This window comes from Pleurodeles waltl, chromosome 5 (assembly GCF_031143425.1).
Source record: "Pleurodeles waltl isolate 20211129_DDA chromosome 5, aPleWal1.hap1.20221129, whole genome shotgun sequence".
Taxonomy (NCBI): Eukaryota; Metazoa; Chordata; class Amphibia; order Caudata; family Salamandridae; genus Pleurodeles; species Pleurodeles waltl.
Genome location: NC_090444.1, coordinates 861,449,390 through 861,462,086, shown reverse-complemented (window position 1 = coordinate 861,462,086; position 12,697 = coordinate 861,449,390). Strand labels below are relative to the sequence as shown.

At 42.6% G+C, this 12,697-nt stretch overlaps 1 protein-coding gene across 5 annotated transcripts in view; it reads right to left on the bottom strand.

The window, feature by feature from the left end:
* OSGEP (O-sialoglycoprotein endopeptidase) overlaps positions 1–12,697 on the bottom strand; it is a 457,196-nt gene that overhangs the window by 133,600 nt on the left and 310,899 nt on the right. For all 5 annotated transcript variants that reach the window (XM_069234950.1, XM_069234949.1, XM_069234948.1 and 2 more), the window contains one exon: positions 2,963–3,028. In XM_069234950.1, coding sequence (XP_069091051.1) covers positions 2,963–3,028 — 66 coding nt within the window. The remainder of the gene's footprint in view (positions 1–2,962; positions 3,029–12,697) is intronic.

Here is a 12,697-nt window from a genome sequence, read left to right as displayed (position 1 = left end):
CTAGGACTCCGGTGAGTGCTGTCTGGTATCATAAGGGCTCTCCAAAGTGCTGAGAGCCCCCTCTTCCTCCTCACACAGAGCTGAGGCCCCCAGGTCCCTCCTGGGTCCATCCAGCACCATTTTGATGCAAAACACACTTTTGTCGTAACCAAGGCTTGTTGGCGACTTCCAACATGAAATCACATCTGCATCCATCTTCACGTCGTGGGACATCCTTTGCAACATGCAGGAACCCGCTGGCATCTTCCTAGGGTGCATTTCTGCAGTCTTCGCCTAACCGGGGACTTTTCTTTTGAACCCTCTTCTGGGTTGGCAGGGGCTCCTGTCCTTCCTGGGACTTCTTTCGACTTCTTCTGGACTTGGTCCTCTTCTTTTGCAGGTCTTCAGGTCCAGGAATCCAGCAGTTGTTGTTTGCAGACTTGGTTGGTTACTGAAAATCTAAATCACGAGGTGTAGTGTGTCCTGAGGAAACTTGCAGTTCTTCACTCCTGCTTTTCTGGGATCGGGGTTGGGGTAATTTACTTTCCTTTACTGTATTCTTGCTCTCTCAATGATTCTGCACACACTACACTTGTCTAGGGGGGAATTTGTGATTCGCATTCCACTTTCTTAGTATATGGTTTGTGTTGCCCCTAGACCTATTTTCTCCCATTGCATTCTATAGCATTTCCTATTGCTTCCACCATCCTATGTCTAATTACTTACCTTATTGTGGTTTCTAGTGTATATACTGTGTATAATACTTACCTCCCGAAGGAGTATTGTCTCTAAGATATTTTTGGTACTGTGTCACCCAAATAATACCTTTATTTTTGGTAACACTGAGTATTGTCTTTACTTGTGTATAAGTACTGTGTAACTATAAGTGGTATTGCATGAGCTTTGCAAGTCTCCTAGTTCAGCCTAAGCTGCTCTGCTATAGCTACCTCTATCAGCCTAAGCTGCTAGAACTCTACTACTTCACTAATAAGGGATAACTGGACCTGGTATAAGGTGTAAGTACCCAAGGTACCCACTACAAACCAGGCCAACCTCCAAGAGCCCTTTGTGTGCATTTTTCAATAAATCCCACACTGGCATCAGTGTGGATTTATTGTGCTGCGAAGTTTGATACCAAACTTCCCAGACTGCAGTGTAGCCATTATGGAACTGTGGAGTTCGTGTTTGACAAACTCCCAGACCATATACTCTTTATGGCTACCCTGCGCTTACAATGTCTAAGGTTTGGCTTAGACACTGTCGGGGCATAGTGCTCATGCGTCTATGCCCTCACCTGTGTATAGTGCACCCTGCTTTAGGGCTTTAAGGCCTGCTAGAGGGGTGACTTACCTAAGCCACAGGCAGTGGGTTGAGGGCATGGCACTCTGAGGGGAGTCATTTTCTCCCCACTAGCACACACAAGCTGTGAGGCAGTGTGCATGTGCTGAGTAAGGAGTCCCCAGGCTGACATAATACATGCTGCAGCACTTAGAGACCTTCCCTGGCCACTGGGTCCTTGGTACCAAGGGTACTAGTTACAAGGGACTTATCTGTGTGCCAGGGCTGTGCCAACTGTGGGAACAAATGTATATTTTAGGGAAAGAACATTGGTGCTGGGTCTGGTTAGCAGGATCCCAGCACACTTTCAATCATAACTAGCATCAACAAAAGGCAAAACGTTAGGGGGTAACCATGCCAAGGGAGGCATTTCCCTAAACATAAGACATGTTGTCAGAACACCTGGAAAATGTAGTCTTTGGGAGGAAAAACATTCTTGATTTCACAAAGTCCCACATGAATCTGAAAAGAAAAGCACATTTCTAATATCCTTTTAGTCAGTACAAGAACAAAGCAGAGGCCAGGGAGTTTATTTCAACACTGAAAAGTACACAAGCATGCCTGCATAACAGCTGACAAAAGAGAGTAGGAAGCGAATCATGACAAGTAGATTGCATTACTGGATGGCCACTATAAATCTGACAGAATCATATTGTCATTGCATTACTCCAGTGTTGAACTATATCTATGAAAAGCTTCTTCAAGCAATGCAGAGAAAGCATTTTGAAGACACTTTTTAAGTAAATAGGTTAAATATTTATCAGTTCATTATAGCATCAAGAGTGTTGCCCCTTTTCCAATCTGGAAAACTGTTTCTATACACCACTTGGGATCTTTACGTGAGTGGACCAGGAACCATGGTACAACAACCAGGAACGTCTTATTTCTTGCAGTAACAAGTGATAGTATAGCTACAGAGCAACTGGTCCAGTTTTGACTGCACCATCAATCAGTTTGTTGGTTTTGTTTACATTTGAAGTATACCAGACTTCAAATTAAAGAACAGCAAATATCCAGGAGTTCTACGAGGGACTGAGGTAATGCAAATGCATGTATGACTCATCAAATGGTGTTTAGTACTCAGTTGCTTTGTAGCTAGGTGCACACTAGATTTACATACATTTATTGTCATTTTTCAATATATGGCTTCAAAATGTTTTTTTTCTATCATTTCACTGGTATCAAACTATTCTCTTTAATAAGCATGTAATGAACCCCATATTTAAAATAATGTACAACTTCTGCCTTGGGCAGCTAAACACCAAGCATACATTTTCATTTATTCAGCTTTCAGTATGAGTGTGATGTTGGACACTGATATTCTGTCCTAGGCCTTTCAATTTGCCTAAACTTTGGTAAGAAAAACAGTCAAATTCTTGATAAAAATACCTTTTGCCAAGTTCTCCCTCATAGGGCATACCACACCAACACCCTTCCAACAATGCATCCTAAAAAGGAAATCAATTAAAATCACACAGCCTCACAACTTAGTCAGGGGTATGACGTGATATGCAAAGGCTTACAATACAACACCTCTGTAGCAATGCACTACCAAAACTCCTTGTTAATTCAACTGCACGTATCTAGCCTCGCTTGTTCACATGAAAGAAATTCATATACAGACTTCTTCACGCTCTCTGGTTACCTGCAAAGAAAAGCAGAGATCCTCTGGAGTACATTCTTGAGATGTTAACATTTTATGAGCTGCATCCTGCAAGAAAGTAGAGGATAATTGTTAAATGGAGCCAATGCAGTCCATTGAGAGATGATCATGTTAACCAAGGACAGGGCAAAATCGTCTGTAATTAACACTACCATGATCTCAAGAAACTCAACTTGAAGGCAAATGGCTTTCAGAATTTTAGAGTTTCAAATCCTATGCCATTTTTTCGAAATACCATTTTAAAGTGATCCAACTCTGTAGTCTGTTTCAAATTTAGTATGAAAACTGCCACCATTCACGTACTTGACAACACCTTAAAAACTATTGATAATTGAGACTTATGCCTCTTGGTACTTTTAAATCTCTCAGCAGCATTTGATTCTGTAGACTATCACTCATTCCTTCCGATATTGAGCTCTACAAATGGAACAGAGGAAACAGTTATGAGCTTGTTTAAAATTAGTCCTATCCTTAGGATTCCAATCTTTCATAAGCGGACTGCCCCATTTTGAGACAAATACAGTGTTCCAACATCAATACTTTCACTCCATCTGCTCAACTTACATATGAATCCTTAGCTACAAACATTTAAGATGATTCTGTCACAGTTCAATGTTAATGTCCCTCAGCTTTACCTTATAATGCCCTCATTATAAGCAGCCTCTTAATTCCAAGAGGGTTGACAACAAAGAGATAAGCCATCTTACCAAAGATCTGTTTATTTTCACGTTGAGTTTTTTGTTGTCATAGAAAATAAGGAATTACTTGGGGAATAGGACCCAGAATTACAGATTCCCTCATAACTGCTTATTTCTAAGGGGACCTTCAGGGTCCAACTCGTAATGGTGCAGACTTTCAACACTCAATTACTGATTCCTCTGGGCCATTATCCGGACAACTCATAGTAATTATCAAAATGTCTGTGCAGCATAGTAAGTGTCAAGTGCTTCCTAGGTAATCTAGCAAACTGGATGTAATTACTTGCTATAAAACTGAATCCTCTAAAAGGCACAATCCCTTATTTTGTTCTCTACTACTCAACCCAATCTACAAATGGCTGGCTAGTCTACGATGTAACAGAAAAAAAGACACTTGACAATGGCGGCTGGGATGCATGTGTGTGTCCGTGTGTGGTATATAACAGAAGATTGTGGTTTCCATTTTGGAAGCACAGGGCCTGGAGAGGTTGGAGAGATGAGGACTGCAAACCCCCAGACAGAAAATGTGTATTGCTGAAAGTCCTGATGGATAGGTGGGACACACATACCGCCAGGAGAGGAGCAGAACATCCTCAGAGCACCTCAAAAGCCCCTTTGACTCCAGGATGAGTTACTGGTCAATGAGGCAGGGGCTCACTGAGATGGTGGGACTGATAAGGCTGGCACTGTGGTTTAGGGAATCTTTACAGGGAGGATGGCATTAGCATTTGAACCTTTCCAGGGCATATTTCAGTGGAGGCTGACAGCCAGGAGTGATCCCCGGTTACTCTACTTGCCTGTGTGGGGGGTCAGAATTTAAGCCATTCCAACTGTGACAGACTCTCCCTTTGACAAAGGGCAGTGCAAAGGCGAGAGCAGGTCAAAGGAGCCAAAACCCTTAAAATAAATTTCAAAGGCAGGACACTAAATCACATGTGTGTCTGAATTTGGGGCACAAGACCAATACTTGGTTAAACAGAACCATTTTGTCAGGACAGTAATGATCGTCAAGACGTCTTCCTGCTGGAACCAGGGCTGAGGACCAAGGTCTGCCAGTCCATCACTCAGTAAGTCAAGACCACTAGCCCTTACCCTAAAGCACCAGTCTTCTGCCTGCCAAGACCAGTGTACCTTGTGAGGAGGACCGTGTCTACAGTATCCATTGTTGCCAAGAACAGTGGGTTCTGTTAGGAGGAGAAGGCGAGCACCTGGAGAAAATGTGACAAAGAGGAAATGCTGTTGAGTAGATGTCCGTGAGCAAAGCGTCAGATGTTCGGTCTGGTGGGGACTGCTGCAGAAGGTCAAGCCATCCGCTCGATTCTCCCAAGTGGGTGACCCAATTCTACAGACACCTGTGAAACTCAGTCATATATGCACCACGCGGTTAACCCCCGTGTGTCAGAAGTGGGGCCTCTGTGACAGTCAGGCCGTGGCCCATGTGTGGGCCAGAATAAACCCTCATCCACAAGTGTGGGGGGCGGCAACCGACTATTCCAGACCCAACCACTAAATGGCGGAATAATGCACAGCATGTGAATCCAGAAAACTCTTTAGGATGCAAAACTACTCTTACTGGTAAGTACCCATTTTGCTTTACAGCCGGAGTCCTTTTCTGGATTCACATGCTGTGCATTAGGTTACGTAGCAGTTTCCCCTTCCTTGGGTTGGGTAGGGTGAAAAAATGAGCTTGCATACAGGTGCTGTAACACCTTCTGTCCCACCTGAGCTTCCTTATGCATTTGTATGGCCACAAAATAATGTTTTATGAATTTGTGTGTGGGGGGGCCCTGTTGCTACCGCATAAATAGAGTCTATGGGCACATTTGCCATGAGTGCTAGGGTTGCGCCCTTCTTTCTTTTTGAAAGAGACTTAGGGCAATAAGGTAGAGATTTTCCTACTGACGTATAGCATGTTTGTATTATTTCCCAATCCATTGTGCAATAGTTCCTTTTGAGACAGGTGACCCCATGCTGGATTTGCCATATGAAACAAACAATTGGTTCCCTTTGTGAAACTGTTTGTTCTCTTGAAGGTACTATATTAGTGCTCTCCTTACATCAAGAATGTGTAATGTTCTTTCCAGTTGTCTTTATGGAATCCTAAAGAACACTGGCAACTGCATCCTTTGGTTGATGTGGAATTTGCTCACCATCTTACGTAGGAATTGAGGGTTAGTTCTGAGGACTACCATGACCTTGTGAAGTTGTATGTATGGTTCCTGTATTGGTAGTACCTGAAGTTCACTTACTCTTGTCATTAACTGTGTTAATACTGTATTTAAGCTCCACATTGTGGCTGGTGCCTTCTTTGAGGAAGCAATTCTTTTGGAACTCTCTAGCAACTTTTTTTTATCACAGCTGATGTGAAAAAACATTTACATGATGCTTCCCTGGTGTAGGCTACAATTTCTGCCATGTGGACCTTGAGAGATGAATAGTTAATCCCACTGTCTAGTAGATGTGCGAGGTAGGTTAGTACTGTTTGTGTTTAGATATTGTCTCAAAGGCATTGCTCTTTGTGCACCATACAGGGTACCTCTTCCTTTTTTTGCGTAGCATAGTCTTGTCTGCATTCTTGCTTCCTTCAGTATTCCCATGGTTCTAGGCAGTAAGTTTAGGTGTCTGAATTCTATGTATTCAGTCACCAGGCCTCCAGACTGAGTGCTGCTGGTTCTGGGTGGAACATTTACCCCTTCTGCATTGTGAGCAGGTCCCGCTCCACCTTGATTTTGATCATTTGTCCTTTGGTATAATGCTATCAGTATTTAACCACCGATTCCATTGTAACCACTGACTCCATTTTGTGCTTAGCTTAGCTTTAAATGCCGTTACATTTGTGACGAAGGTATTTTTCCTCGCACAGCTTGTTCACGTGTTTTCACTTTCCTCACCAGGGAAGGAACACAACATGGGAGACGCAACATTGATAAGAGTGTACAAGGATGAGAATGTTTATGGTACAGAAGGGTACGGCTCGGTCTTAAAAATACACCTTGGGATCTGGCCAATCTCTTCACGTGTTTTTCAGCACCTACCCAGTACAGCCAGAACTTGAATTTAACAACTTACTCGAAGGGAGGGGGGTTACTAGAACTTCCCTCTGTAGTTTTGTTTAAAGTATATAAGGTGGGAAAGCTTGGCGCGGAGGCAGAAGGAACTCATTCCTGAGGGTAGACACACTGCTCAGAAAAAGAAGTCTCATTGGGGAATTTCCTCCGGTCTCAGCTGTTCTGGGTTCCACAGCTGGACATTGGCAGACAAGGAGGATGTTGGATTCGATCCCCATTGTGAAGTATTTTTAATTCTTAATTGTCTAGCGTAACTGTGTGCATGCATAAATATACTTATTCACTGCATACATATTCACTGTTGATATATTGCATTTTCTCTTATTATTATCCAACTGTTGTGACTATTTTAGTAGCTGCATGTGTTTTGCTGCATTCAAATTAAAAGTTTACATTAATATTTTTCTATAATACGATTTGATCTCTGGGAAGTGCCTTAATAAATTCATTACTCAGACTAAACGTGCTGCATTCTTTAGCCTTGTTACATCTTAGTTTGAAGCAAAGCAGAACAATTTGGCGTAGTCATTTGCAGGATACAAGGAGAAAGGTTTAAAAGTGATAAAATGTTGGCAGAATGTCAAAGGTGGTTTCCCAGGTTCCAAATGAGATTCCAGGGTGGCAAAAGCACCTTATAATGTTCTTGGGAATGAATGGTCTTATGGAGCAGGTTTATGCAAGAGCTGGGATGGATGTCTTAGTGATGCTGAGACAAACACAGTTTTACTCTGTTTACTAAAAGTAACTCTGGAACAGGGATTTAATTTATCTACTTTAGGCAGACGAGGGTGGATCCTGTTATCTGCCTATAGAAAAATGCATGAAAAATACATCTAGCTGGGACAAGAAAACCAGCCATTAGAGAGGGAACTAGTTGAAGATAAAAATTATGTAACCATGCTGTCTTGTCAGAATAAGTTATTACAAGATAAAGCAGATACTTATCACAACTTGCTGCACTCCCAGCAAAAAGTTAACGATATTATAGATAGATCCAAGCAGAAATCTGGGGAAACATTACTTACATGAATGGTGCGATTATTTGACACAGGAGCCTCTGGAGTAATGTTAGCTATCAGAGATGCTCCTACGTTTTCTACTCTTAGCACTGACCCCATAATACAGGCGCAGTTTAGGGGCTTTCAGGGTAACCAACAGATCAACCTACTGCAGCTAGCAGTCAGGGGTTACAATCGTAAGTATCCTACAGAGTCAGATTGGTTACAAAATGACAAGCCCTGGTACACCTTGAGAGATGCAATGCAGAGAATTAAGGAGGAGGGAATGAAAACCGCTATTTTCCTTGATGATGCTCACCGTATGTTAGTCAGACCGCTCTATATATCAGTGCGAAATAAAATCACTCATCTTGCTCCTCCAGCTTACAAGCAATTAATAATGACTCTCTTGATTAATCAGACAGGGCAGGCAATAAAAGATGTGTTGGAGGCAGTTTGCGGGTTGGGAGAGCAGGGAGACTGGAATAAACCCAAGAGAGCCTTGAGATCTGAGGGTTACACAGATAATAACAGAGTATCTAGGAGAGACATGTTTATGGCATTACTGAAGGGTGGTGTCAACAAGGAGCAGATTGATGGGTTAGATACTAAAGGTTTGTGGGCGATGTACCACAAGAGGGCTGGACAGAAATTAAGGCAGCAGGAAAGTTAACAAGCAAGATAATAAATTAGTGAATCCAGGCCAGCCACAGACATAGGAGAATGGAAAAGAAAGGGAAATAAATGTTTCTTCATGAGGGAAAGAGGAGGAAGATTTGGACAGCGAGTGGTTAACTGCTAAGAGCTGGGAAGGAGAGGAACCTATTCGCAGATATGAAAACATATATCCAAACCTGACTTGGGCAAAAGTTGACAGGTTTAAATCAGATTAGGAAACAGGCCAAGCTCCGGTACAGGGTTGATTTAGAAATACACTGAAAATACAAAAATGTTCAAATGGTCCGGGCATTAGTCGACACCGGAGCAGAGGCCTCTATAATTTACCGAAATCCAAAAAGTTTACTGGTCAGCACTATACCTTCACAGGATTGGGTGGAAAACAAAGCACTGACATGCAAACTACTGTTCAGATGAAAATAGAAAGAACACCAAAAAGAAAATATAATGTTCCGATTGTGCCCCTCCTAGAATATATACTGGGAATTGACATTCTAAAGGGGATGACTTTTTACTTGGATGATGGTTGTTGTCAATTTGGATCAAAAAGATACAGTTCAGTGGCAGCAATGAAGGTGGGTCATCTGAAGATAGCCCCAGTGAAGGTGCACCCAGCAACCAAAGTGGTTTGTTTGAAACAATACCGAATTCCAGGAGGGGATGAGGAAATAAGTGAGACTATAGAGGAGTTGATGGAAGCAGATGTGGTAGCTTCAGTCACCACGGAATGGAATAAGCCTCTTTGGCCTGTGAGACAACTTGATGGGCGCTATCAAATGACTATTGATTACTGTGAATTGAACAAATATATGCCCCCTTGACTGCACCATCACTTTGATTGAGAGAATACAAAAACATAAAGGAACTTGGTACGCATATATTGATATTAGCAATGCTTTCTTTTCTATACCATTGGCCCCTGAGTGTGAGGGGCAATTTAGTTTCTCCCATGGCGGCAGACAATTCCAAATGCTAAGGCTTCCCCAAGGGTATGTACATAGCCCCATCATCTGTCACAGGCTGGTGGCAGAACACCTGGATGAAGTATCTGTCATTTCAGGGGTGCAATTGTCGCACTGTATTGATGGTGTGATGATTCAGGGAGAGACACAAGAACAGGTGCAGACTCGTTTGGACTGGGTTATGTAACTCTTGCAGAGCAAACGGTGGATGATTAATCCAGATAAGACACAAGGACCCTCTAAAAATGTGAAGTTGCTAGGAATTCAGTGGAATCAGGGATATAGAGAGGTGTTGCCTCAGGCAAAATAAAAGATCTTAGAATTTGCCACTCTTGCACTAAGCAGGAGACTCAGCGTTTCATTGGATTGTTTGTTGGCCCCTTTGTACAAAGTGACAGGAAAGAAACAGGAGTTTGAATGGGGAGAGCAGCAGCAATGTGCATTTGACTTGGCAAAGGAGGCGATTCAACCTGCTTTAAACTTACGGCCATTACAGGAAGGAGACATTGAGTTACGTGTAACTGTTCAGGGGCAATATGCAAATTGGAGTATGTGGCAAAAACAGGACAAACAAGGGTGCCCTTGGGTTTCTGGACCAAAAAGCTACCTGATGCTGGAGAGCAATATACTCAGTTACTTGCTTGTTACTGGGCTCTAGTGGATACTGAGCAAATGACCATAGGTCATAATGTGATTCTGAGACCTAAGATTCCAATAATGTAGTGGGTGAGAAGTTTACCTAAAACTCACAGTATAGGACATGCATGAGAGGCCAGTATAATTAGCTGGAAATGATACAGACAGGACAGGGCCAGAGTGGGTCCAGCAGGGACAGGAGCCCTGCATGAACAGGTGACACAAGCCCTGGGCAGGTTGATGAGGGTGCAGGAGGTACCACAGATAAGAGAGTCACCAGTGAGGTGGGGTGAGCCATTTGAATCCTTGTCCCCTGGGGATAGGGAGCACGTATGGTTTACCAATGTTTCAGCCATGTATGTGGGGGGCCAAAAGACACTGGAAGGCAGTGTCCTGTAACCCAGTCACCAAGAAGTTGTTATCCACTACAGTAGAAGGGAAGAGTAGTCAATATTGTACCCTGTTTATCAGGCACTGAAACAAGAATTCCCTGGGACTTGTCACATTTATACTGATTCTTGGTCTACCGCCAATGGGTTAACCACCTGGCTTCACACATGGCATGCACATAACTGGCAAATACATTCTAAGGAGGTGTGGTCCAAAACGTGGCAAGAAATTTGGGAAATGCTAGAGCAAAGTACCATTACTGTATATCATGTAGATGCCCACTATCCCACAGACTCACTAGAACAATTGTTTAATTCCCTTGCAGACGACAAAGCCAAAATCTCAGAGACAGAAGTGGCAACACAGGATTTTAACTTGGTGGGGATGGCTAAGTATGTGCACCAAAAATGTGGACATCTGGGAGAAAAGGCCTCTAACGGGTGGACAGAGATTAGAGGGATGCACATTCCACTAGGCTTGATAAAAACCGTGATTATGCAGTGTGTTGTCTGTCAACACTCACAACAGAGATCTGTCCTGTAAACTGTCAGAGGTCAGCTGGTGAGAGGGAAGTTGCATGGGCAGATATGGCACACTGATTATATTGGGCCACTACAAACTAGACACGGGCGTTGATCCGCTTGCACAGTAGCGGACACTTATTCTGGTTACCTGATTGCTGTCCCTTGCAAACGTGCCACTCAGTAGAATACCATCAAAGCTCTGGACTTGTTAATGTGGTATTATGGAGTCTCACTCCATGTGACAATGGGTCACTTTTCAAAGGAAAATTGGTAGAAGAGTATTGCTCATAACACAATATTGAGTGGATTTATCACATTCCATATTCTCTACCAGTTGCACGACTGACAGAGAATGAATGGCTTGCTAAAAGCCCTATTACAGAAACTATCAAATGGAACTCTGAGAAACTGGAAACAGCATTTAAAAAAAGCCCTCCAAAGTTTGGATAACAGACAATTGACAAATACAGAGACCCCTTTAATACTAATGCTGACCCCAGAATTACAGGTACAACCCCATGTAGCGACCAACACCGTCATGTATTGGGAAATAAAACCAGGAGCCTTAGCTCATTACGGAGCCACACCAGAATCTGCAGGTCTTGATTTACATGCCTTAAAAACCCACATATTGAAACCTAGCGACATGGAACTTCTTGAAACAGGTGTTGGAATATAGATTCCCCCGAAGCATTTGGGATTGACTGCTCCCAGAACTGTGTTAGCACTCAAAAGTATTCAGGTGAGTGATCGATGCAAAATGATTCAGCGACTACGTCGATCAACACCTTTACTGCACTTGACCGAAACACTTTGGACTCATATGGCACAAGTCGTGCTGAACAGTTTGGACTTCTGCATACACAATATGCTACTGTAGATGTTCTCTCCACCTGCTTGGTTGCTATCCCAACTCCTGCCAGTGTTTTGCTGCAAATCTTTAATGCACCCAACAAAGATGGAGCAGTTCAAAGGAGTGACGTGTTGTCACACTTTTCCCCCTACAAATACTGCAGGTTTTGCCAATGGGTAACGGATGAGAAATGGGATAATCTAACCCACGTAATTACTTACAATATTACTACAGGTGATGTCTGCTATAACTTAACTTGTGATTCTCACAAAATCAGAAGATGTGCTCAAGTGCGCCTAGAGGCAACCACAGGGTCTCCTCAAGAGATCCTGTGAGAACAATGAGAACTGTGTCAGCATAGAAATGAAACTTTGTAAGAATATGGACAAACTATACATTGTGACTGCTAGTAACCACATCAAGCATGTCAAACTACCAGTGGGGTAGTTGTTCTCTTGTGGAAATACCACTTATACCTACATTCCTGCCAATATAACTAGTGGACCGTGTACTTTTACACGATTAGGACTTATGATGTTTCCATTTCACTCTGTTCATACTCTCTATCCAAGGGAAACAGTACAATTAAGGGAAGACTAGGACTGAAATTCTGCTATAATCTAAATCAGAATATGTGAGTTGAAGCATTTCTATAGCAGGAGCCCTAGGATTAGCTGTTTATAATACTCAACTTTAAACAAGTTAGCATGTTTAATGTTTAAGAACATCAATCCTACCTTCATCGCTTTAGCCGAGTTATTGCTACATATACGAAGTACTAGAAAAGACACATTGCAAAACAGGGCCGCCATTGACTATTTACTGTTACGCATGATCATGGTTGTTCACAATTTGAGGGCCTGTGCTGTTTCAACCTATCAGTCCACTCTTAATCTATTCAGTCTCATAC